The sequence below is a fragment of the Lipophrys pholis genome, assembly GCF_963383615.2.
Source record: "Lipophrys pholis genome assembly, chromosome: 14".
In the NCBI taxonomy this organism is placed as follows: Eukaryota; Metazoa; Chordata; class Actinopteri; order Blenniiformes; family Blenniidae; genus Lipophrys; species Lipophrys pholis.
In genome coordinates, this window is record NC_137633.1 from 1,974,857 (window position 1) to 1,998,396 (window position 23,540).

General features: G+C 49.8%; 4 protein-coding genes across 7 annotated transcripts; 2 read left to right on the plus strand and 2 right to left on the minus strand.

Annotated features, from left to right (window-relative positions):
• Nucleotides 1-1,537: 1,537 nt before the first annotated feature.
• On the minus strand, nt 1,538-7,123 carry rcor1 (REST corepressor 1). Its single transcript, XM_080480190.1, has 13 exons — nt 6,586-7,123; nt 6,436-6,495; nt 5,973-6,053; nt 5,842-5,894; nt 4,273-4,434; nt 4,061-4,179; nt 3,862-3,940; nt 3,734-3,784; nt 3,513-3,659; nt 3,354-3,431; nt 2,357-2,414; nt 2,004-2,263; nt 1,538-1,906 (listed from the first exon to the last, which is right to left on the minus strand). Exons 1-13 carry the CDS (start codon nt 6,764-6,766, stop codon nt 1,880-1,882), a joined length of 1,356 nt encoding a protein of 451 aa, XP_080336316.1. The 5' UTR covers nt 6,767-7,123; the 3' UTR covers nt 1,538-1,879.
• Nucleotides 7,124-9,143: 2,020 nt separating this feature from the next.
• Nucleotides 9,144-13,527, plus strand: srp54 (signal recognition particle 54). The gene is made up of 17 exons (XM_080480362.1): nt 9,144-9,276; nt 10,169-10,230; nt 10,325-10,430; nt 10,504-10,595; nt 10,688-10,772; nt 10,861-10,965; nt 11,045-11,111; nt 11,201-11,258; nt 11,361-11,511; nt 11,597-11,745; nt 11,830-11,930; nt 12,017-12,103; nt 12,214-12,287; nt 12,379-12,487; nt 12,580-12,750; nt 12,834-12,929; nt 13,007-13,527. The coding sequence occupies exons 3-17, from the start codon at nt 10,353-10,355 to the stop codon at nt 13,096-13,098; spliced, it is 1,515 nt and encodes a 504-aa protein (XP_080336488.1). The 5' UTR covers nt 9,144-9,276; nt 10,169-10,230; nt 10,325-10,352; the 3' UTR covers nt 13,099-13,527.
• A 144-nt stretch (nt 13,528-13,671) lies between these two features.
• sec23a (Sec23 homolog A, coat complex II component) lies at nt 13,672-23,333 on the plus strand. 4 transcript variants are annotated; one of them, XM_080479476.1, is made up of 20 exons: nt 13,672-13,743; nt 15,149-15,412; nt 15,570-15,627; nt 15,702-15,788; nt 15,871-16,107; nt 16,196-16,272; nt 16,393-16,537; nt 16,608-16,766; nt 16,953-17,068; nt 17,162-17,285; nt 17,410-17,490; nt 17,730-17,819; nt 20,786-20,892; nt 21,087-21,240; nt 21,316-21,393; nt 21,960-22,121; nt 22,235-22,321; nt 22,472-22,627; nt 22,788-22,853; nt 22,929-23,333. In XM_080479476.1, the coding sequence occupies exons 2-20, from the start codon at nt 15,192-15,194 to the stop codon at nt 23,016-23,018; spliced, it is 2,295 nt and encodes a 764-aa protein (XP_080335602.1). In that variant the 5' UTR covers nt 13,672-13,743; nt 15,149-15,191; the 3' UTR covers nt 23,019-23,333. The 4 variants fall into 4 exon arrangements, with proteins under 4 accessions (XP_080335602.1, XP_080335600.1, XP_080335603.1 ...); XM_080479477.1 differs by having other exon boundaries at nt 13,714-14,087; XM_080479474.1 differs by having other exon boundaries at nt 16,196-16,537.
• On the minus strand, nt 17,875-20,245 carry LOC308120195 (adenosine receptor A3). The gene is made up of 3 exons (XM_080480646.1): nt 19,371-20,245; nt 18,349-18,502; nt 17,875-18,269 (listed from the first exon to the last, which is right to left on the minus strand). Exons 1-3 carry the CDS (start codon nt 20,098-20,100, stop codon nt 18,071-18,073), a joined length of 1,083 nt encoding a protein of 360 aa, XP_080336772.1. The 5' UTR covers nt 20,101-20,245; the 3' UTR covers nt 17,875-18,070.
• Nucleotides 23,334-23,540: the final 207 nt, after the last annotated feature.

The window sequence follows — 23,540 nt, forward strand, 5'->3', positions numbered from 1 at the left end:
TACTAAAGAACATCTTAATAAATCCGTAAAAACATCGAGCAACTCACATGAACAGTTCAAGAGGAAAGATGAAATGAAAGTCTGAAGGTTATTTTTGAGAAAATCCAACACGCACTCAAACTCAAAAGTGTTTCAAAATGAAACTGAAGGTCTGAGATTTAGGTACTTTACTCGTTTCTGTTAAGATAAGATGAGATCAACCGTAGATGACCCGCAAGTGGGAAATTGCAGAGTCACTGCAGCTTAAGAATCGTACTTTATTGATAGCCATGGGAGAAATGTATAACGGACAGTCACACTGATTCTGGTTCGAAATCTTCAAATTAAACTTAGTGATAGAATATATGATAATATAGACATGTTCGACACCAATATGGGAGATGGTGGATGGATGGGAATCATAATGAGGGGACTGTTTTCTGTGTGATACAACATATTAGACCACAGAGCTGCTCACCATCATCTCAACAATGTTTTACAGAAATCGAAGTGAAATCTTTTTTATCTGAGGCTCGTCAACACATTCTATTCAAAATCTGTGTCTAATTTGTACGTATGCAAACGTTTACACCATCTTCTGCGTGTTTTGAAATGAGTCCCATGAAAGGTTAACTATGGAGGAACGCTGAGTCTCATGCAGATGGGTTTCAAGATTAGAAACTTTCAGTTCTGTTTCCAAACCGCAGGTCTGTGAAGTCGCGGGAGGCAGCGCTGCTGCAGCGTCACCTGTAGGCGGACAGAGGACCTGCAGTCCATCCAATTCACAACAGACTCACAGGGAAGGACACTGATACATTAATAAGGTAATTTACAGAAAATACCTGACTTTGAGTGCATGTTTAAGGGGTCCTTTGGAGAAAACCCAGATAAACTCTACACAGAGGCCTGGATTTGACAAGATTATGATGTAAAAGTGCCAACAGCTTCACCCTGAACCCACCGAATTGGTTGTCTATAGTTCTCTCCTGTCAGCAACAAACCACCGACACACAATGTCCAACTATACACTGGAAAATGTGTCTATAAAATAACAAATATAAACTAGAAGTTAGGAAACTTGCACTAGTTTTATTTCCCCCAAGTGGATGAACGACGCTGCACTGCTGAAACAGCGGAGAAGTAAAACCTGTGTTAAATGTTTTGTTTAAGCCGGTTTGTCATAGTTTATAATGAATAAATAATTTCTATGCTGCAAGCATCAACCAGCTGTAGGAAACATTTCTTTTCCACCAACAGCATCTAATTGTGTTTTTTTTTTTAAGATACGGTGATCATCAGCGTGCAACTTTAAGTTTAAATGAAACCGTAAGAGGTTACCAAACATTCATGTAATAAAACAAACAAAAGAAGCAACTTTAGGAATTTTTTGCAAATGAGAGAGAAACTCACTGTCCCCTCAACCGAAATACGTTCCCACAGACGTGTTAGTAAATTCAGCCCACTCACTTAATCAAGTCTGATTATCACAGCATCACTCACGGTTTAGAAACACCAAAATAAATGTGTTAACTTGGAAACATGAGGATGAATGCATCGAGACGAGCCATCGATAAACTTTGGTTTTATTAGTTGGTCTAAAAAATAAAAGAAACAAAATAGAAACAGGATAACGTGTCATCATGTCAGAGCTACGTCACCCAACATGGCTGCTTCACTTTAAGCCCCTCCCCCAACACACACATACTCGCACACACACACAGGAAGTAGAAAGCAAATAAAACCAATCGCACTCCTCCCCCTCTTTCGGTCAGATCTAACTCCTGATTGGTCCAGGGAGAGCTGAGACAGTCACTTCGAAGTGGCCCCGCACAAGAAAAACACATCATTGAGGAAATGACATCATGAAAAGGGGCCCGGGTAACGGTCAGGGGGCGGAGTTTCATGAAGCCAGCGGCGAGGACGAGTCCTGCATAAAAAAAGAGACGACAATAAACCACAATGCATTGTGCTGACAAACGTCTAATCAGACCAAGGAAATTTGTAAGCGAGAGGAACTGGCTCACCTCCGTCTGCTTCGCCGCCATTTCATCGTCCTCCGACGGAAATGACTCCATCTTGTCGTCTTCTCCTCCTCCGTCTCCTCCATCTGCCGCGTCTGCCCCGTGTCCCGCCTCCATCCCGTGCTCCGCCTCCCACTCCTGAAGCACCTCGTCCAGGTTGAACCGCCGCCGGTAGTTCACCAGGAAGTTCTTCACCTGGACCACCGACTTGTTTCCAATCACGTCCGAGATGGCCTGGAAGTCCCGCCCGTACTTCCTTATGGCTGCGTACAATTGGGTGAGAGGGACGGCCAATCACTGAGAGGCTCCGTCAGATTGGAATGGGTCAGGTGACCCGGTCACGTGATGGTCGTTACCTTGTACGGCCAGCAGCTGCTCGTCTGTACTCCAACGGTTGTTCAACTTCTGAGTCACCTGGAGAAACAGAAGCATCACAGCAACCATCACCAACCTTTAGCAACTACAGTCAACTCCCACCAACACGTCTAAATACAGTCAACTACACCATACAACTACTGCCAAAATTCATTCACTACACGCAAGTACTACAAAGACCAGAGAATCATCAGATGCAAATACAAGCAATACTGACCAACTATCAACAACACCTCAACTGCAGGCAATTGAAACCAACAACCAAAGAACTACCACCAACACCCGTCAGCTACTACCAAGGAGAGAAAATGAACACCTAATGCCGACAACTACAGGCAATACTTAGCAACAGACAACATACAGTGGAGTATCGCCAACGTCTGGCAGATACAAGCAACAACAGACAATTATCAGCAACACCCGTAAACTACCGGTATCTGAGGAGCAACTACCAGCGACAGAGGCAAATAAAGTCAACATTGGCAATAGCCAGTCAAAGGATTCACTGCGCCAGCAACACCTGGCAACTATCCTCAACATCTGCTGCCAATAGTAGCAACTTGCAGAATCACCAGCACACGTCAACGGTAACAACCTGCAACCTATCGGCCTCGCGTGGAACTACTGGGAGCATACAGTGGAATCAACGACGGCGAGCCCACCGGCAACAAGAGCTTATTACCACAAACACCCACCAACTACGTGCAACATCATCAAAAAGCACAACCGCTGGTAATCGGTCCAAACTTACTAGAACTTCTGGATTCATCAGCAACATGGCGCACTTACAAGATCACCAGCAACACGTGCAATTACGGTTGACGCTGCCAACACGTGGCAACTTGAGAAAACATCTGCTGGCAGCAGGAGCTGCTGCTGCTGGCGAGCATCACAGCCGCTGGCAGAAGGACTGGCAACAACCACAGGTAACATCGGGAGGGAAGACAGACATATAGGGCTGTGCGTTGCCATGGTTACCTCTGACAGCTTGAACTCCTGGATTCCTGAGCTTAGCTTCTCCTTCAAAGTGCTGTTGGTCTGTTTGATGGTCTGGATCTGAGACGAAGAGGCGGACAGGTGAGGAGACGGGCGAGGAAGGCAAGTGAGGAGACTGGTGAGGAAGGCAGATGAACACACCTGTCTCTTGATGGACACCAGCTGGCTGTCCAGGTGTCTGACGAGTCCCTGAGCAGACGTAGACGACAGAGAAACGATGTCCTGCTGTTTTAGAAACATTCCCCTGGGAGGGCGTTTCTTCATCCGCTGGGACGCCTTCCCTCCTGCCTGGAAGTAAACACAGGTAAACAAACACGGCTCCCGCCCGCATGCAGGTAAACAAACAGGTGTGGTGTTCATACCTTCAGTCCAGATGTTGGCTTCACCTCCGACCTCAGAGATCCCGAGCTCACCTGAAACCACGTACAAGGCGGTGAACAGTCGTCTAAGAGTTGGCGAGCAGTTATTCTAATAACGATGGAGGGTTTACCTCCTTCTTCTCTTCTTTTTTTGGGTCAAACTCTGAGTCACTCGGAGGATTCACGTTCCTTTCTTCACCATCGTCGTCACTGAAACACACAAGCTCTGCGTCATCCTCCTCTCGCGCTGCGTTCACGCTCGAACCCGTTTGCTAAGGTCAACTCTGTGGCGACTCCGTCGTGAGCACGAGCCACGTCATCCCAGCTCACCTGTCGTCTTTCTCCCTCTTCTGTTTGCGGCTCTGTCGATCCATCAGACTCGTTTTACTGCGGCTTTTCTTCCACGAGTAATAAAACCGAACCAGACTGGCCATGGACTTGTCCGGTAACTGCAGGCAGAGGTACAGGTCACGTTAACATCCGACACGCTTGTTTTTGACAGGCGACACAGACGGGATGGGTCGGATCGGTTCTGCTGGTACCATCTGCTGGATGCGGTGGAAGCTCTTGCCGTGGAAGCTGAACGCCTGCTCAAACAGCACTCGGTCCTCCACCGTCCACTCATCGGGGAACGGCGTGAAGTTGGGCAGGTCGGCCAGAGACTTCTCCACGTTGTGTTTGTGCCAGAAGAGCATTCCCAGAGCCTGGCACAGGGGGGAGGGGGGTCGTGAGTGTGTTTGTGTGTGGGGGGGGGCTGCCACGGTTTTAGGCAGCGAGCCGTTCAGCCATTATTTAGACCAGGGGTGTCAAACTCAGATCCTCGTGGGCCGCAGCCCTGCAGGTTTTCAATGTCTCCCTCCCCTGAATGTCCTGATGGTTCATCACCACATTCAGCACAAAGCCAGATAACGAGCTGCTCATTGCAATCAGCTGTGTTGAAGCTGGGAGACATGCAAAACGTGCAGGGCTGCGGCCCTCGAGGCCTGGAGTTCGACACATGTGATTTAGACGGTCAATTTTTGGAAAAGATACCCGAAAAAAATAGCGGACATGTTGCTCAGAGCCTCTAAAGCGTGTTTGGTCTCTTCTTGTCAGTGTAATTTAGCCTAAATTCATCTTTTTTTCACCAAAATATAGAGAATTAACATCTCGAGTACACGACTCACAGCTGACTTCCGGTTTTGTATTATGCTCAGTAACGAGCAGCATGATTGGTCAATTGACACCATGTGGTCCGGTCTATACCTTTTGAATGGGGGCCTCTGATTGGTCTGTAATTCTCTGACTCATCCTGATGCGTTCAAATGCTGAAGCAGAGAGGAGGAGGTTTCTATCCAGATTGCTGAGGAAGCCTATCGGCAGAATCCACACAGGTGGTACTAATTCTATCAACCTGCGCTCTAGCTAAAGTTTCATTTCCAAAATGTTGACACGTTTAGATATCTGTACACCATTCATGTTTTTCCATTGAAGAATAAAATATTCTTCGTTGTGAAAATGCTGATTTTGATATAAGAATTGACAATCATGGTTGTTCCCCTACCAAATTACGTGTGACAGTGACATTCTAAGGCAGGGGTGTCAAACCGGGGTCCTGGAGGGCCTCCCTTCTTTAACACATCTGGTTCATCACCGGGTTCGACAGAACGCCTGATTAGGAGCTGCTCATCGCAATCAGCCGCGTGGAAGCACAGAGACGTGCAAAGCATGCAGGGCTGCGGTCCTCCAGGACCCGAGTTCGACACGTGTTCTAAGGTCTCTGGACTGAGCTATAGGAGGCCCGCAGAGAACAAATAAGACCCAATATTCAATTAAAAACTAATCGGAGGAGAATAGAAACTATTTCAGAGTCTACAGGTCCTCAGCTTAGTGGTGCAGAGAGAAGTAATGTAAAACTATAGGGGGAATAAACCAGTACATTTAGTGAAATGAGTCAGATACAGATGGAAAACCAATTATTTATAAATATCGTTTCGACTGTCTTTTTGATGTCTTACACTGGTGACTTTGTCTTGGATGTATGTTTCAAAGTAAAATTTAAAAAACCCCAGAAAGAACCACCAATTTCTGCCTAAAAAAAGAGAGAGAGTGGCATGTGTGTTTGTGTTCACCTGCTCCATGTTGTATCCATGCTTCTCTTTAGCGATGACGATATACTCATCCACTGCAACACCAAACATTTCAAGGTCACGTGAGATCGAAGGGTTGAAACACGTACAACCACACGCGTGTAGCTTCTTACACTGAGTCTGGTTCAGGCAGCTGTTCGGGATCCAGACCAACATTCCCAGGTTCTCTCTGAGCTGAGCTGCCTGGGCCACATCTGAAACACACACGGCGGGTTATGAGCAGGTTAGCACAGTAACTAACCCGCTGTTGCCTGAAGTCTCGGGTGAATCCGCCTTCTGCGGCTTACGCTGCTCCTTCATCAGTCCTGGTTCTGACCCAAAAACTGACCGAGGCCAGAACCACAGAATTTAACCCAGATCAAGAGAAAAAACAAGGCGTCACCCTGAAGGCCGGCTCAAAACCAAGTGAATAGTACCCAGACCTGGACCAGATCATTTGGATCAGAACCACAGAGAAGGGATTTGAAAATGTAGACCGGAAACAAAGTCTAAACCTGTCTGTGAATCAGTCTTAGAAACTTTGGGTGTTCGAGGCTACCACCACACCTCGAGGCTATAGACAAATGGGAGTCTTACCCGGGTCAAAGTCCGGAACCACAGCCTGGTACTGTGGTCCGACGCGCATCCCTCCTCCGCCTGTGAACACAGACACACAGAAGAGCTCGGTGATCCCCGGTAGTTCTCGGTGCGGGGCTCAGAGGAAGTTCAGATACCGAGGCTACCCACCGTGCTCCTCGTCACTGCTGGATCCGGAACTTCCTTCTTCCCAGCAGCCGGAGGTGCTAGTTCCATTACCGGACAGGTTCTTCCCGGGCGGACCCGCCGCTCCGGGGCCGCTGCCGCTGCCGCCTCCTCCAACCGGTGCTCGGCCTCTCCTCTTCCCCGGAGCCTCCAGCATCGCCGGCATCGCAGCTAGCTGCTAAGCACTAGCCTCAAACCCCGGAAGTGAGTTCAGGTTCTGGGTCGGTTCAGGCAGAAACACGAAGTCGGAGGACAAAAGTTCCGACGGACTAAAAACACGCCGCGGATGGAGGGAAGCTAAATGCTAACAGCGACCGGAGGAAAAGTTTGAGACGCGCAGAGCAAACCAGGAGGAGCCAGCTCAAACCGGCCAGACCATCACAGACTCGCTCAGGCCCCGTCCCGGACTCAAAACCCGGACCGGAACCAGGACCCGATCGAAGGAGTCCGAGAGAAAGCACCAAATCTGGACCGAGCTGCCACCTCAGGGTGTCACATGGTGGCGCTCGACCAATCACAACGCAGGATTCAGAAAGTAGCCAATCACAATCCACGATGAACCAAAGCTCATGAAATAAACACGTGACCATCCGAGGACCAAAAATTGGTTTCAAGATCAAACTTTAATCTTAACAAAATCCAAAACATTAAGGTATTTTTTAAACTCGTAAACAATGGCAAATCTTTAAATGGTATTAAACATATGTAAACAACAACAACAAACATCTATAAACAATTAACCAAATATCTGTAAACGATTTTGATTTACTCTGGTGAAAAATAATAAACATTTGTAAACAATTATATGAAAAATCTTTAATGATGGTAAAAAAATATCTGTTTATGGTATTAAACATATGTAAACTAATAACAGTATAAGCATTATAACAAACGTCTTTAAACGATGATAAACATTGACAAACAATAATCGGAATCAGTGAATAATGATAATAAACACAACTGTTGGCAATAGTAGGAAAATAATCTGTCAACCAAGTGAATCAGATGTAAACGTATGTAAACAAAAAAACAAACATTTGTAAACAATGATACTAAACATCTTTGACAATAGTAAAACAAACATCTGTTAACGAGATTATACATGTGTAAACATCAAACAACAATAATGATAACAGTATAAACATCTATAAACAATGATAAATATCTGTAAATTATGATAAACATTGGGGGACCCTAACCCGAGCCCTAAACATATAAACAGAACATCAACACACAATATGCATCAGTAATCAATCATGATAATCGTAAACAATGGGAGGTGTTTCTAAACACCACACACACTTTCAGGGACGAAACAGAATAAATAGATTCTCATAAATCTGCTCACTGCCGACATCTCAGGCCACAAACTTTCAGTCTCTCTGTCAGACATCCCACAGGAACAGAGAGCGAGAGAGAGAGAGAGAGAGAGAGAGAGAGAGAGACTGTGTAATGTCACTAACATTGTACAATCACTGTGTAGAGTGAGAAAGGAGAGAAGCTCCTGTAGTAAGAGAGTGAGAGAGTGTAGTAAGGGCCTCCCATCAGTCTTAACCTGAAACTGGGAGCTGCTTCCACATGCCTTCATAGGCTCCGTCATATCTTTAAGACGTGACCGAGTTTGTGAGAACATTTTAAGTTACAATTCTATTCTAGATTTAACAAAAAAACAATAAAGAAGAGTAATGTGATCTCTGAATCGATTGAAGACTTTTACTGCAGTTACTCTGGAATTACAACAATCTACTCAAGAAGTAACAAATGCATGGATCATTTTCTCATCATCATTCTGAGTCAACAGCTTCCTGGTTTTAGAGCGATTCCAGTAAAAGACAAAATAAAAAGAATGCAGCCTTGTAGTTTTGTTTAATGTGGGAGTTGAAGGATAATTCCTGGACAAAAATAACTCACAGGTTCCTCACAGAGGTGCTGGACGTCAAGGTAATTACACTTCATGTTTACCTAATTTCTCTCTCAGATGTTGTGGGTCAAATATAAGTTCAGGAGCAGAAAATAACAATTAGCCCAGACTGTTATGTCTTGAGGACAAGCTTCGAGTTTAACAAGTTGATCAGAATCATCTTGTTTCATAGATGAAGTGATCTGGGTATCATCATCTGATGAAACTAAATAGAGTGTTTCCTCATAGTATTCTTATATGAATAAATGATAAATGATAATTGGACTCACTTATATAGCGCCTTTTCACTGACAACAGCCCCAAAGCGCATCACATTCACCCATTCACACACACATTCACACGCCATTGGAGGCTGCAGCCATGCAAGGCGCTGTCACTCCATATGAAGCATGTATATTGTGAAAAGCACGGGTTCTAACACAGAACCCTATGGAACTACATGGTTAATGGCTGAAGAGTCGTAGGAACACCTTCAAGACAGTCGGAGGAGCTTATCGGTGTCTTCTCGCGTGTGTTTCTATTCCTGTATATTTCTATTTTTCTGCCTATATCAAGCGCCATAATACAGTTGGGCTAAGCCAGTAGAGGCAGTCGAGAACCACCAGGGGGCAGTGATGCGCCTGAAGCCCTCCAACAGGAAGTGTGCTTAGCAGAAGAAGAGGGAGTCGTGTCTGATGACGTCTTGCTGGCGGTGTGTGTTTCTGCTCTAAACGGTTTTTCTTCGATAAATTCACGTACTCTCGGTAAAGCTGCCGGTAAGTCCGCCACTTCTCTTCCCGTTTTCCCTTGTCTCGAGGCGCGAGGAGGTTTTGTCGTTGCCGCACGAGCTGTCTGCCTGGTTTTGTTGAGCTTCCGAGCTAACGGCTAATCCCCCAATGTATTTCAACGGGTGAAGCTAACGGCTAACAGCTACCTGCGTAAACAGCTGACTTTAATGTTCGCAGCTGCGGTTGAAAAATCCACCGAAAGTCGCTTTGTTGACACCAGATTAATTTAGATCATTGCAGATCGATGTTTAATGGTCAAACTAGGAAGACGGGCTTGTTTTTCTTTTTCATTTTTAAAGGTTAAACGTGTTTAGGCAACACAGATTTAGTGAAACTGTGTTTGAGAGTCAAACCTCGGATGGGAGTTGAAAAAGAACAATGTTTTATAGGAAGTAAAATATTCTTTATTCTCGCGTCTGCCTAAGGGGAAGGCGCAAAGATTACTATCCGAGGCGGCTGTGTAATTTCATTTTCCTTCTTCCGCTGTTTATTTGTTCGGAGCGCATAAACAAAAGCATTTGCAATCGCGAACCCTGCTGCTGCTGCTTATTTGTACAGGCACCAGACTGTCACCACACTGTCGGTGGTTGAGTAATCTGCGCACAGGTTATAACTCCTCCGTCACAACAAAAAAAAAAGCAGCGTCTCTGCATCAAGGACGCATCATCCGTCTTCTATACCGCTTCATTCTGGGTACATTTGGACAGACGAACCACTCACATTCACAGCTAGGGGCAATTTACAATCACCGATTAATGTCACATGCGTGATTTTGGACTGTGGGAGGAGACTCCACACACACTGGGAGAACATACAAGCCCATGCAAACACAAAGAAAGGCCCGGCCAGTATTTGAACCGTCACCTTCTCTTTCTTCCAGACTCTCCTGCGCCTGCCGGCTGACTCACTGAGTCGAGGGGATTCCCTCCACTAAAACACACAGTAAGTTTAATTTATTCACATGTCGCTGTGATTCAATCACAACAGAAGTATGACGTTTCCGGGATGTTTACTCACATCTGTGCTGTTGTCTCAGGTCTGCTGGGTTTTATCAGACTGCCATCATGGTGCTGGCAGATCTTGGCAGGAAGATCACCTCGGCGCTGAGGTCGCTCAGCAACGCCACCATCATCAATGAAGAGGTAACGGGTTCAGACAGTCTGACAGTTGTTGGTGTTCCTGTGTGGTCATGTGTCTGACTGCGTTTGTGTGCAGGTCTTGAACGCCATGCTGAAGGAGGTGTGCGCCGCTCTCCTGGAGGCTGACGTCAACATCAAACTGGTCAAGCAGCTCAGAGAGAACGTCAAGTGAGTCTAATGCGCCTCCAGCCCGGACCTGGAGAGGAACCGGAAGCAGCTGGGCCCGAAAGAGTGTGATCTTGTTGTTTTTGTCCCTGCAGGTCTGCCATAGATCTGGAGGAGATGGCGTCGGGTCTGAACAAAAGAAGGATGATCCAACACGCCGTCTTCAAAGAACTCGTCAAGGTCAGAGCGTCTTGCTGCGGCGCGTTCCCCTGCCAATGTGTCGGCCCGCCACTGCGTGTTCTTATGTTGGTATCTGACCTGTGTGCAGCTGGTGGACCCCGGCGTGAAGGCCTGGACCCCGACCAAAGGAAAGAACAACGTCATCATGTTTGTGGGTCTGCAGGGCAGCGGCAAAACCACCACCTGCTCCAAGGTGAACACCCGAGACACCCCCCGCCCCACACACAGGCCACGCCTCCTCTGTTCTCACTCTGCTGTGTTCCGCTCTACAGCTGGCGTACTATTACCAGAGAAAAGGCTGGAAGACCTGTTTGATCTGTGCCGACACCTTCAGAGCAGGTAAACGCACGACTGCACAGCTCACCTGGCACACCGCGGCAACCTGCCTGGCGCGCTGCGACGACTCACTGTGGTCCATTCTTTCTCAGGTGCCTTCGATCAGCTCAAACAAAACGCCACCAAAGCCAGAATCCCTTTTTACGGCAGGTGAGTCTGACGGGTGGTCTCGCAGCCCTGCCGCAGTGTGTTGTGTTCAGGTCTCCACCTGTGGGCTGGCGTTCGGTCGCCCTGACTGTATGACCCCTTCAGTTACACAGAGATGGACCCAGTGGTGATTGCCGCCGAGGGTGTGGAGAAGTTCAAAGGGGAGAACTTTGAGATCATCATCGTGGACACAAGTGGGCGACACAAACAGGAGGACTCACTGTTCGAGGAGATGTTACAAGTCTCTAACGCAGTGGTGAGTCCCTGAACGCAGCTCTGCCCAACCAATGGCCAAGATGACGTACAGTGATAGAGAGATGTCTCTCCTCCCGTTTCCATAGCAACCAGACAACATTGTGTACGTCATGGACGCGTCTATTGGTCAGGCCTGCGAGTCCCAGGCCAAAGCCTTCAAGGACAAAGTGGACGTGGCTTCAGTGATTGTGACCAAGCTGGACGGACACGCCAAAGGAGGCGGCGCTCTCAGCGCGTAAGACCCTCCCACTCATCCTCCGCCATTGATGTGATGGGCGTGTGGCGTGATGGGTTAACCCTCTCCTCTGTCCTCTCATAGAGTGGCGGCCACCCGGAGTCCCATCATCTTCATCGGAACGGGAGAACACATCGACGACTTTGAACCCTTCAAGACTCAGCCCTTCATCAGCAAACTGCTCGGTAAGGATGCGCGTTGCCGCCAGCCAGACGAACCAAACGCCACGGGTACCATGAAAACTGTCAATAACTCCGCCCCCTCTGCTCAGGAATGGGCGACATCGAGGGTCTGATCGACCGAGTGAACGAGCTGAAGCTGGACGACAACGAGGAGCTGATCGACAAACTGAAGCACGGTGAGAACCCGCAAACCGAGCACGCCTCTGTGGATCAAACGAGTTCACGCTCACACACACACTCACACACTGCACTATGGGTAATGATGCCTGACCTCTGCCCCACACAGGTCAGTTCACCCTCAGAGACATGTACGAACAGTTTCAGAACATCATGAAGATGGGCCCGTTCGGACAGATCATGGTAACACACACACACACACACACACACACACACACCTTCTGTTTTAAATCATCATAAACAGTGTACTGTGTGTGTGTGTGTGTGTGTGTAGGGGATGATTCCTGGCTTTGGCACGGATTTCATGAGTAAAGGAAATGAACAGGAATCCATGGCAAGACTCAAAAAACTCATGACCATCATGGACAGCATGAACGACCAAGGTAACACACACACACACACACACACACACACACACACACACACACACAGTGATCCACGGTGCAGGTCTTGATGATTTGTGTGTCCCTCACAGAGCTGGACAGTAAAGACGGTGCCAAGTTGTTCAGTAAGCAGCCAAACCGGATCCAGAGGGTGGCTCGAGGGTCCGGAGTGGCCACCAGGGACGTCCAGGAGCTGCTGACCCAGTACACCAAGTTTGCCCAGATGGTCAAGAAGATGGGGGGCATCAAGGGGCTCTTTAAAGGTAGGGTCCCACGGGTGGGGCAGCAAAACCTGCTGGGGTCTGGCCTCAGGAGTCCATGTCCATCATGTGTTGTTTCTTTCCAGGAGGAGACATGTCCAAGAACGTGAACCCGTCTCAGATGGCAAAACTGAACCAGCAGATGGCCAAAATGATGGACCCCCGAGTCCTGCACCACATGGGTACGTGCATATATATATTCCTATTCCTATATACAGACCTTCACTACATTGTGTCTAATGTGTGTGTGTCTGTATAGGTGGTATGGCGGGTCTCCAGTCGATGATGCGTCAGTTCCAGCAGGGCGCCGCAGGCAACATGAAAGGAATGATGGGATTTAATAACATGTGACCACCGACCAATCAACTGCCTTATAACTGAAGACACATTTAAAAGCCCCACCTTCTCACAGGTGTTGGACAGAAGGGGTGGGCCTTAGAGCTAACTGCTGCTTTAAAAGATAAACCCCAGAAGAAGAACTAAAGAGGCAGTGCAGCGTTTCTTCTTCTGTGGTGTCCGGAGGATCTGAGTGTGTTGGGCCTCTATCAATAATGATACAGGATGTGTGCTTGTGAACGGAGTCTGAACGAGTTGCGAGGGAGGAGGACTACAATGATTGAGGATGATGAAGGTGGTGTATTTTTGTCAAACAATAAACGTTTGTATGTCAAAATTTTAAAGCTACCATGTGTTTGTGTGTCAGAAAGCAGACGGAAATGATAAATGACATGCCATTAAACACTATCCAAAACATGCAGTCCATCACAACAACTGCACTCCATTTCCTTGCCTTTGTGTGGATCCAGTCAGGTTCGAGCGCTGAGATTTGGAGCGGAGTGAGCGTACCTGTTTCCTTCTGTCGCCTCTGAGTTTGAGCTCTAAAATCCCGAGCAGAGTGACCGCTCTTCGTGTCCTCCCCTCTCTGTTGACGTGGCGTCCGCCGCCATGTTGTTTTGCTTCGCAGGCAGAGAGGAGCTGCGGCGGCTCTAATGCGCGGTGAGTTCCCCGGTTTAAACCTGAAATACTCGCTACATTCGCACGTGACCGACCTCGCGCCGCACCTGAAACTCCATCGGTTCACCTGTGCGCGTGTTGCCCAACTGTCACCGGCTTGGCGTCAGTGACGCAGTGGTTTTATTTACCGGGACAGCAGCAGAGTTAGCCTTTAGCTCTGAGGCTTCACCTGTGTGAGTGTGACGCTGGAAAGAGGCGATATTTCGTCGTAATCAGGTACACTGAGACTCGGGCCACGCACCCGGAGGCGTCCAGCAGGCGACCGCTGACATAAAGTCGTTTACCGGCTTTGATTTCTTATCGGAAGTGGGAGAAACTGACGAGAGGTAAAATCTGTTGAAAAGTGAATGGAGTCTGGTGGGCGGAGGTCCGGTGGTGGGACTCAGTGTGGCTTATCCGTAGATTTCTCTCCAAAATTTTGTAGAAACACCACGTCCGTCTCAATCCGATGAACTTCGACCTCCAGCCGCCGCGTGTCAAACATCCCGGTTCTCGTCCGTCGCGGCCTCTGCACCGAGCACCCACACGCCGACCAGACTCCGTTAACATTCTGCCTCATTTTAGAAACGCTCGGCTCAAACTCGCTTTTCCACACATTCAGCGGTTGGTTCGAGTTTCTCCCGAAAGTTTCCCGGAGATCGGCCAAAAAATCGGCTGATCTCCTTCACAACTTCAAACTTTATTTTGAAGGAGACCATCTCTCTTTTTCAGCAGCACTTCGTCACTTTCGTCCTGATATAACAGACCCTCTTTAGATAGACTCATTAGTCTCTTTCATTGCTAATTAGCAGCTGCTGACCACGCCCTCCTCCTCTCAATAAACGTACAGATGCGAGGAAAGCGTCGCCGTCTCCATGGCAACCATGATAAATACAGCTGCGGGGCTGCGAAGCAACAGTGCAGCGCTCCATGTTTGACCCAGAATCAGAGCTGCAGAGGCTATAATACATTTATAAGCAAGCTGGTGTTTAACAGATAAATATGAAGAGGTTTTAACCACATTACAGACTCGAGAGAGAACACACGGCTGAAGCTAAGTAGCAGCTAATAGATTAGCATTTTGTAGTCAGTTTCATCAAGGCTCCATCCTCAGAACAGAATAGAAATTCTTGTTTTATCCCAGAGGGAAATTTATTGAAATGCGTGGTCTCTGGTGAAGTTTTACTGTATCTGGACTGAAGTGATGCTCCTTTATCCTGAGCAGGGTTTTCATACCAGGTACCTCGGGTGAAGACAGGACTATTACAGAACAGTTCCAAACAAACAAACACAGATTTTACCTCGGGGTGCTCACATAATAAATGATTTAGCAGATTCTAAATATATAACCTATCAAAAAGTGACTCTTCGATCATATTTCCCTCCATGTGCTGCCCCTCGTCCACAGCTCTCTCCCCCACAGTGTAACCCCGCCCACTTCCCACATCATCATGGCAACCTTCCCTGAGTACATCTCTCAGAACGAGGAGCGCGACGGCGTCCGGTTCAGCTGGAACGTGTGGCCGTCTAGTCGGCTGGAGGCCACCCGCATGGTGGTGCCGGTGGCGGCGCTCTTCACGCCTCTGAAGGAGAGGACCGACCTGCCGCCGATCCAATATGAGCCGGTTCTGTGCAGCCGCGCCACCTGCAGAGCGGTCCTCAACCCACTGTGGTACGCATCACACCCGTCTGACCTCACACCTGACAGACATCACACCCGTCTGACCTCACACCTGACAGACATCACACCCGTCTGACCTCACACCTGACAGACATCACACCCGTCTGACCTCACACCTGACAGACATCACCTGTCTCTCTGCCTTCAGTCAGGTGGACTACCGGGCGAAGCTGTGGGCCTGTAATTTCTGCTACCAGAGGAACCAGGTGAGTGGTGTGTGTGCAGCGCATAGGTTCAGGTGTGTCTGGATCTTCTCTCACCTCTTCGTCTTCTGCCTCAGTTTCCTCCGTCCTACGCCGGGATCTCAGAGGTGAACCAACCCGCTGAGTTGCTGCCTCAGTTTTCCACCATCGAATACGTGGTTCAGGTGAGTCTGGCAGGTCACTGCGGTCTGAAGGCAGGTCTTCAGATGTGTCTTCAGGCGTGTGACCTGTTCTGTCCGTCCTCAGCGGGGCCCTCAGATGCCTCTGGTCTTCCTGTACGTGGTGGACACCTGCATGGAGGACGAGGACCTGCAGGCGCTGAAGGAGTCCCTGCAGATGTCGCTGTCCCTGCTGCCCCCCACCGCCCTGGTGGGGCTCATCACCTTCGGCCGCATGGTGCAGGTGCACGAGCTGGGCTGCGAGGGCATCTCTAAGAGCTACGTCTTCCGGGGCACTAAGGACCTGAACGCCAAGCAGCTGCAGGTACGTCCACTTCCCCTTCTCCAGGTAAGACTGAGAGTTTGATTCCAGCAGCGGCTCATGAGTGTGTGTGTGTGTGTGTGTGTTGCAGGAGATGCTCGGTCTGACCAAACCTTCAGCCGCTCAGGGACGAGGACCTCAGGCTCCTCAGCAGCCGCTGTCGAACAGGTGGGGTGTTTGTGTCGGTCTGCAAGGATCTTTGGTCTTATTTATCCTGGAAAACCACCAGCGATCAGCAGTGGAGCTTCTCACACTAACACAGACTGTGTCTCGCCCTCTGACCTCCAGGTTCCTGCAGCCGGTGCAGAAGGTGGACATGAACCTGACCGACCTGCTGGGGGAACTGCAGCGCGACCCGTGGCCGCTCACTCAGGGCCGGAGGCCGCTGCGCTCGCTGGGCGTGGCCATGTCCATCGCCGTGGGCCTGCTGGAGGTGAGGGGCGGGTGCTTAGGTGATGGTGTCGTCCTTCGCCACCACCTCGCTGACCTGTTTTTACCCACAGTGCACCTTTCCCAACACCGGCGCTCGCATCATGACCTTCATCGGAGGCCCTGCCACTCAGGGGCCCGGCATGGTGGTGGGAGACGAGCTGAAGACGCCCATCAGGTCGTGGCATGACATCGAGAAGGACAACGCCAAGTTCATGAAGAAGGCTACTAAGGTCTCTCTCACTCTCACTCTCTCACACACACACACACACACACACACACACACACACACACACACACACACACACACACACACACACACACACACACACACACACACACACACACAAAACCCCACATCCATTTATCAGAGGAGTCAAAGATGTGTCTGTGTTTTTTCCTGCGTGTGTGTGTTGCAGCACTTTGAGTCTCTGGCTCACAGAGCGTCCTCTAGTGGTCATGTGGTGGATATCTATGCGTGCTCTCTGGACCAGACGGGCCTGCTGGAGATGAAGTGTTGTCCCAACCTGACTGGGTACTAACCGCCGTCTGACCGCTGTTTGCCCACATTATAACTCACCACTGTGTGTCAGTAACCGGCTGCGTTGGCGCCCCCTGTCTGCTGCAGAGGGTACATGGTGATGGCTGACTCCTTCAACACCTCGCTCTTCAAGCAGACCTTCCAGAGAGTCTTCACCAAAGACCTGCAGGGATCCTTCAAGATGGCCTTTGCCGCCACACTGGAGGTCAAGGTCAGGCTCCATCTGCCTCTCACCTGTCACCCACTTCCCCCCACCCCCATCCCCCCAATACACACACACACACACACACACACACACACACAGGTAACCCTAACTGTCTGTGTGTTTCTGTCAGACGTCCAGGGAGATCAAAGTGTCCGGAGCCATCGGCCCCTGTGTGTCCCTGAATGCTAAAGGACCCTGTGTCTCAGAGACCGTAGGTGTTCCCACACCGCCCCCTACAGGCAGGGACATGAACACTGCTGTTCACTGTTGCTGTAAATGTGAATAAATGACTGAATGAATGAAACAAACCAGGTGAATAAGCTGTGTGACGTCAGGTTTGTTGATCTGGTGTGTGAGTGGTTTGCTGTGTGTGTGTGGAGGGAGGTGAGGTGTATGTAGCTGCAGTGTGTGTCCTGCAGGGGGCACAGTAACACTGTGTGTTTCCTGCAGGAGATCGGCACCGGAGGGACTAGCCAGTGGAAGATCTGCGGACTGGACCCGAGCACCACGCTGGCTCTATACTTTGAGGTCGTCAATCAGGTGAGCGCACCTCTGACATTTGACCCTTGACCCCTGTATATAAATGAGTCAGTCAGAGAGTGTCAGGTGAGTTTTATTGGACAGAACTCAGGTGATTGAATTAGAATTGAAACACTGTAATACACACCAGTGTCATCATGAGTCCTGAGAGCGCCCCCCTCAGGCTGTGATGAACCGTCTCACTGTGGCACAGCATGAAATACAAACCAAGCTGTGATGATGATGAAGATGATGAAGATGCTGGTGCACCTTCAGCTGGCTGGATCACAGTGGTGTTGGAGTTTTGGTGACAATGAAGGGCGTGTCGTTATTGTCGTCGTGGTGCTGATGCAATTGGTGGGGTCCATCTGGAGCGTGGCGCTCTGGGGGCGGAGCTCCACTGGTGTCTCCGTGCACGTGCACCTCTTTACGAAGCCGCCGAGGCTGCGGCGTGCGGCGTCACGATACCTGCTGAGGTCACAAGCGAGCAGACTGGTGGTCAGGTGTGGGGTCAGACCGAGGTCACGCCGAAGTCAGACTGTGAACTTACGTCTGCGTCAGGCAGCTGATCCAGGGGTTGAAGGCCGCGCTGCTCACTGACAGCCAGCAGGAGAGCGCCGAGACGGCCGACGGACTCCGCAGGCCACTGAACGTCTCGTACAAACACACTGAGATGTGGGGCAGCCAGCACAGCAGCAGACACACTGCACGCACACACACACACACACACACACACACACACACACACACACACACACGCGCACACATATAGAGTTACACACACACGTGTATACAAACAAAGGTGTGAGGATGAGTTAAAATACAGTGAGAACTCATTGTAGAGGTGTGAGGAGAAACGACTAGTTGACAGCTGTGAGGACTAGTTATAAGGGGTGTGGACTCATTACAGCACTGTGAGGACTAGTTAAGCCAAATGAGGACTAGTGAAGAGGTATGAGGATTAGTCAAGGGGGGTGTGGACTAGTTAAGAGGTGTGAGGACTCATTAAGACAAGTGAGGACTAGTTGGGAAGAGTGAGGACTAGTTTCAGGGGAGTGATGACTCGTTAGGCATGTGGAGTCATTACAAGACCCAGACTAGTTGAGAGGTGTGAGGATTATTCAGGAGGAGTGAGGACTAGTAAAGAAGTGAAGACTAGTTAAAAGGAGTGAGGACTATTTAAGACAAGTGAGGACAAGTACAGAGGTGTGAGGATTTGTCAAGAGGAGTGATGACTAGTTGACAGCTGTGAGGACTAGTTATAAAGAGTGGAGACTTGTTATAGATTTTAAATGACTAGTTAATAAGTGTAAGGACTAGTGAAGAAGTATGAGAATTAGTGAAGACTAGTTAAGAGGAGTGATGACTGATTAAGACCTGTGAGGACTAGTTAAGACGTAGAGGACTAGTTAGGAGTGTGGACTCGTTACAGAGGTATGAGCTGGTTAAGACATGTGAGGACTGGTAAAGAGGAGTGAGGACTAGTTAAGTCGGTAGCCAGTGGAGAATTGAAGCATCGCCACCGTGTGCAGACTGGAATCACTGTGGTGTGACTGGTCAGAGTGAACTCACCTGAGTTGGTTACCATGACGACAGAGCTCCTCAGGTAGTTGTTGGCGGGGACATAGAAGCAGTGCTGCTCGTTGCACCTGAACGTCCCCCGACGAGCCTGTTTGCGCGCCACGTACACGATGTAGCCATACAGCGAGCACATGGCCACGATGGGCGCCGCAACGCCCGCCGCCATCCACAGCACCACGAACAGCCGGTGCTCCGGCGTGAAGCTCGGGCAGCACAGGAAGCGCGACTCGCTGTAGACGAAGCGTCCGAAGCCCAGCAGCGGCAGGGCGGCGCTCAACAGGCTGAAGGTCCAGACCAGCGCCAGCACCGCCCGGCTCCGCGCCGCCGTCCACAGGCTGCGGTAGCTCAGCGCGAAGCAGATCTCCGTGAACTTGTCCACTGTGGCCCAGGCCAGCGAGTGCAGCGAGGCGGTCTGCAGCAGCAGGAAGAGGAAGGCACTGCCCTGACACAGCGGGCCCTCGCTGGCGGGCCCCACCCACCCCGCCAGGCCGTTGTGGGCCCCAAAGGGGATGGCGGAGAGTCCGAGCGCCAGGTCGCTGACGCCGAAGCTCAACGTGAAGCCCCGCGTGTCCGAGCGCAGCTCCCGGCGCAGCAGGAGCAGCAGCAGGAGCAGCAGGTTCCCAGAGACCGCCACCGCGCTCGACGCCACCATCAGAGCGCCGTACAGCCATCTCACAGCGTCCGCCATCTTTAGCACGTCACTGAACACATCACCGACCATGACCAGCTCCGGGCCGTTTCCCTGGCAACAGCGACTCGACGTAAACCTTCTCCGATCATCAGTCGCTGCTCCTCGGTCAGACGTCGACTCTGATTCTGCTTCACATCCGTCAGACGGACTGAAGGTGAAGTGAACGCCTCGCAGCCGAAGAGTCGACTGCTTCACCACAGGCAGCGTTACCATGACGCACCTGTCCGTCACCTGCTGAGAATATGATGAGCAACACACACACACACACACACACACACACACACACACACACACAGGTAATCTACTCGCAGTAAAGTCAACACAAACCAAACCTCCAATATCCTGTGTGTGTGTGTGTGTGTGTGTGTGTGTGTGTGTGTGTGTGTGTGTGTGTGTGTGTGTGTGTGTGTGTGTGTGTGTGTGTGTGTGTGTGTGTGTGTGTGTGTGTGTACACACGTGTGACTGACTCAGGTAATCACAGTTGTGCAGCTGTGTAATCATCTTCATCCTCCTCGTGACCCCAGACCAGCAGCTCAGGTTCAGGTGTGAAATGGCCAATCAGAGCGCGGCGTGCTGCTCTCATCAAACAAACACACACACACACCTGTCGCTGGTTCACTCCCTGCAGCTCACTCCTCGGTCCTCGTAGTGTCACCTGAGCAACACAAACGCATTCATCAGACCACTGCTAACCTTTGACCTCATGTCTCCGCAGCACAACGCTCCGATTCCTCAGGGCGGCCGCGGCGCCATTCAGTTCGTCTCTCAGTACCAACACTCGTCAGGACAGAGACGCATCCGAGTGACCACCATCGCCAGGAAGTACGGACACACACACGCAGATTTAGACATGGGGAGAATCAGACATGATGCCTCAGCAACATTTTCTTGAATACGCTGACTCATTATCCAGCTTCAAGCTTCAGTTTGACTCATTAGTTCAGAGCACGTTTTAGCTGCAATACTGTCAGTGACCACAGGGGGAGCTTGACCACTAACGCGTCCCCCTCCTCCAGCTGGGCTGACGCTCAGACTCAGATTCAGAGTATTGCGGCGTCCTTCGACCAGGAGGCGGCAGCCATCTTGATGGCGCGGTTGGCGGTGTACCGTGCAGAGACAGAGGAGGGTCCTGACGTCCTGCGCTGGTTGGACAGGCAGCTCATCAGACTGGTAGGAGGACGCCGAATCACGCCAGCGCTGTTGCATTCAACATCCCATGACTGATGTTTGTGTCGTTGTGTGCAGTGTCAGAAGTTTGGAGATTACCACAAAGACGACCCAAACTCCTTCAGGTTCTCCGAGACCTTCTCCCTCTACCCCCAGGTGATCCCACAATGCACTGCTCCCACACAGTCAAACATGAGGCCACAGTTTGAACATGACGCTGCAGGTTATTGAAGCATGACGCTGCAGGTTATTGAACCATGACGCTGCAGGTTATTGAACCATGACGCTGCAGTTTATTGAAGCATGACGCTGCAGTTTCCTGAACCATGATGCTGCAATTTACTAAAGCATACTACAATTTAAACATGACGCTGAAATTTACTAAAACATGATGCCGCAGTTTACCAAAACATGACGCTACAGTTTACTAATACATGATGCTGCAATTTACTAAAACATGATGCCGCAGTTTACCAAAACATGACGCTACAGTTTACTAATAAATCGTGCTGCAATTTACTAAAACATGACACTGCAGTTTATTGAAGCATGACACTGCAGTTAAAGCACAACATTAAACTACTCAAACATGATGCAGCATTTTGCGGAAACATGGTGCTGCAATTTACAAAAACATGACATTGCTGTATAAACATGACGTCGCAGTTTACTGAAACATGACGATGCAGTTTTCTCACAGATGTGTTGTGTTGCGGTTGCAGTTTATGTTCCACCTCAGGCGCTCGCCGTTCCTCCAGGTCTTCAACAACAGTCCAGATGAGAGTTCGTATTACAGACACCAGTTCAACAGGCACGACCTGACACAGGCACTCATCATGATCCAGCCTGTACTCTACGCATACTCCTTCAACGGACCACCAGAGGTACACACACACACACAGACACACAGATGCACCTGTATGTATACAAATGAACCTCTGATGCGTTTTCTGTCTGACACTTTGAGTTGAGATTCATTGTTTGTTTGTTCGCTCAGCCGGTCCTTCTGGACAGCAGCAGCATCCTTCCTGACAGAATCCTGCTGATGGACACGTTCTTCCAGATCCTGATCTACCATGGAGAGGTACACACACACACACACACACACACACACACACACACACACACACACACACACACACACACACACACACACACACACACACACGAAGTCTGTCGAGTGGTGAAAACGGCACAAATATTAAGGTGTGTGAATGTGCGTTTGTGTGTACAGACGGTGGCTCAGTGGAGGAAGGCTGGCTATCAGGACATGGCTGAGTACGAGAACTTCAAACACCTCCTTCAGGCTCCAGTGGACGATGCTCAGGAGCTGCTGCACACTCGTTTCCCCATGCCAAGATACATCGACACAGAGCATGGAGGCAGCCAGGTGGGGAGGACGCTCTGCAGACGCTCACTGCAGACGCTCACTGCACATATACTGTACACACACTGCAGACACACCGCAGACACTCTGCAGACGCTCACCTCCACCTGTCATTCAGATGTTCTTCAGATGTGGTCCTAAACCAGGTCCTTGTCATTCCCAGGCTCGCTTCCTACTCTCCAAAGTGAACCCATCTCAGACCCATAACAACATGTACGCCTGGGGCCAGGTAAGAGACGCGCCTGTGACCTTAGAGCTCTAACATCCTTGAACCGACCAATCAGACAAGTCGTTGTCTCTGCAGGAGTCCGGCGCTCCGATCCTGACCGACGACGTCAGTCTGCAGGTCTTCATGGACCACCTGAAGAAGCTCGCCGTCTCCAGTGCCGCCTGAACAACACACCCCACCCCCCCACATTTGCATTGCTGCCTCCGTTACCATGACAACAGTGAACCCACCTGTGATGCATATTCTGCTTTCACCTGACAGCCAATCAGAAGCTCTGAAACTGACTAAAGTTTGGAGCGACATGATTGGTGGAGCTTCTCCTCCTCCTAAGTGCTCCGACTTTAAACCTCCTATTCTCTCTCCTCCTCCCCCTCCTCCTCCTCCCTCCTCCCTCTCCTGCTGTTCCTCCTTTATTGAACATTATAAATACACAGAAAAGTTAGTTTTCATTTTTTCAATAAAAATTTGTTGCGCGAAACTAATTTTTCTTTCTTTGCGTCGTCATGATAAAGCGCCACATCGCCCCCTGCTGGAACCACACACACACACACACACACACACACACACACACACACTCAGCGTTGACTGCTGTAGCAACATGAGTCATCTTCCTGTCATTCTTTACACATTTCCTCCAGGAAACAGGAAGCATCTGAGCCGCCACAACAGTGTGTGTGTGTGTGTGTG

What these genes read in the sequence shown, in the direction of transcription:
- rcor1 (XM_080480190.1), bottom strand. Translation starts at nt 6,766, where the DNA reads ATGCCGGCGATGCTGGAGGCTCCGGGGAAGAGGAGAGGCCGAGCACCG. An exon ending in TGGTGTCCATCAAGAGACAG is followed by an intron (nt 3,432 to 3,512) that starts GTGTGTTCATCT and finishes TCTTCGTCTCAG; the next exon opens with ATCCAGACCATCAAACAGAC. An exon ending in TGGCGGCGAAGCAGACGGAG is followed by an intron (nt 1,907 to 2,003) that starts GTGAGCCAGTTC and finishes TTTTTTATGCAG; the next exon opens with GACTCGTCCTCGCCGCTGGC.
- srp54 (XM_080480362.1), top strand. Translation starts at nt 10,353, where the DNA reads ATGGTGCTGGCAGATCTTGGCAGGAAGATCACCTCGGCGCTGAGGTCG. An exon ending in AAACCACCACCTGCTCCAAG is followed by an intron (nt 10,966 to 11,044) that starts GTGAACACCCGA and finishes TCCGCTCTACAG; the next exon opens with CTGGCGTACTATTACCAGAG. An exon ending in GGAGGCGGCGCTCTCAGCGC is followed by an intron (nt 11,746 to 11,829) that starts GTAAGACCCTCC and finishes GTCCTCTCATAG; the next exon opens with AGTGGCGGCCACCCGGAGTC.
- sec23a (XM_080479474.1), top strand. Translation starts at nt 15,192, where the DNA reads ATGGCAACCTTCCCTGAGTACATCTCTCAGAACGAGGAGCGCGACGGC. An exon ending in CCGCCACACTGGAGGTCAAG is followed by an intron (nt 17,286 to 17,409) that starts GTCAGGCTCCAT and finishes TGTTTCTGTCAG; the next exon opens with ACGTCCAGGGAGATCAAAGT. An exon ending in GTGACCACCATCGCCAGGAA is followed by an intron (nt 20,893 to 21,086) that starts GTACGGACACAC and finishes CCCCTCCTCCAG; the next exon opens with CTGGGCTGACGCTCAGACTC.
- LOC308120195 (XM_080480646.1), bottom strand. Translation starts at nt 20,100, where the DNA reads ATGGTCGGTGATGTGTTCAGTGACGTGCTAAAGATGGCGGACGCTGTG. An exon ending in CGTCATGGTAACCAACTCAG is followed by an intron (nt 18,503 to 19,370) that starts GTGAGTTCACTC and finishes GTGTGCGTGCAG; the next exon opens with TGTGTCTGCTGCTGTGCTGG. An exon ending in ATCAGCTGCCTGACGCAGAC is followed by an intron (nt 18,270 to 18,348) that starts GTAAGTTCACAG and finishes TTGTGACCTCAG; the next exon opens with CAGGTATCGTGACGCCGCAC.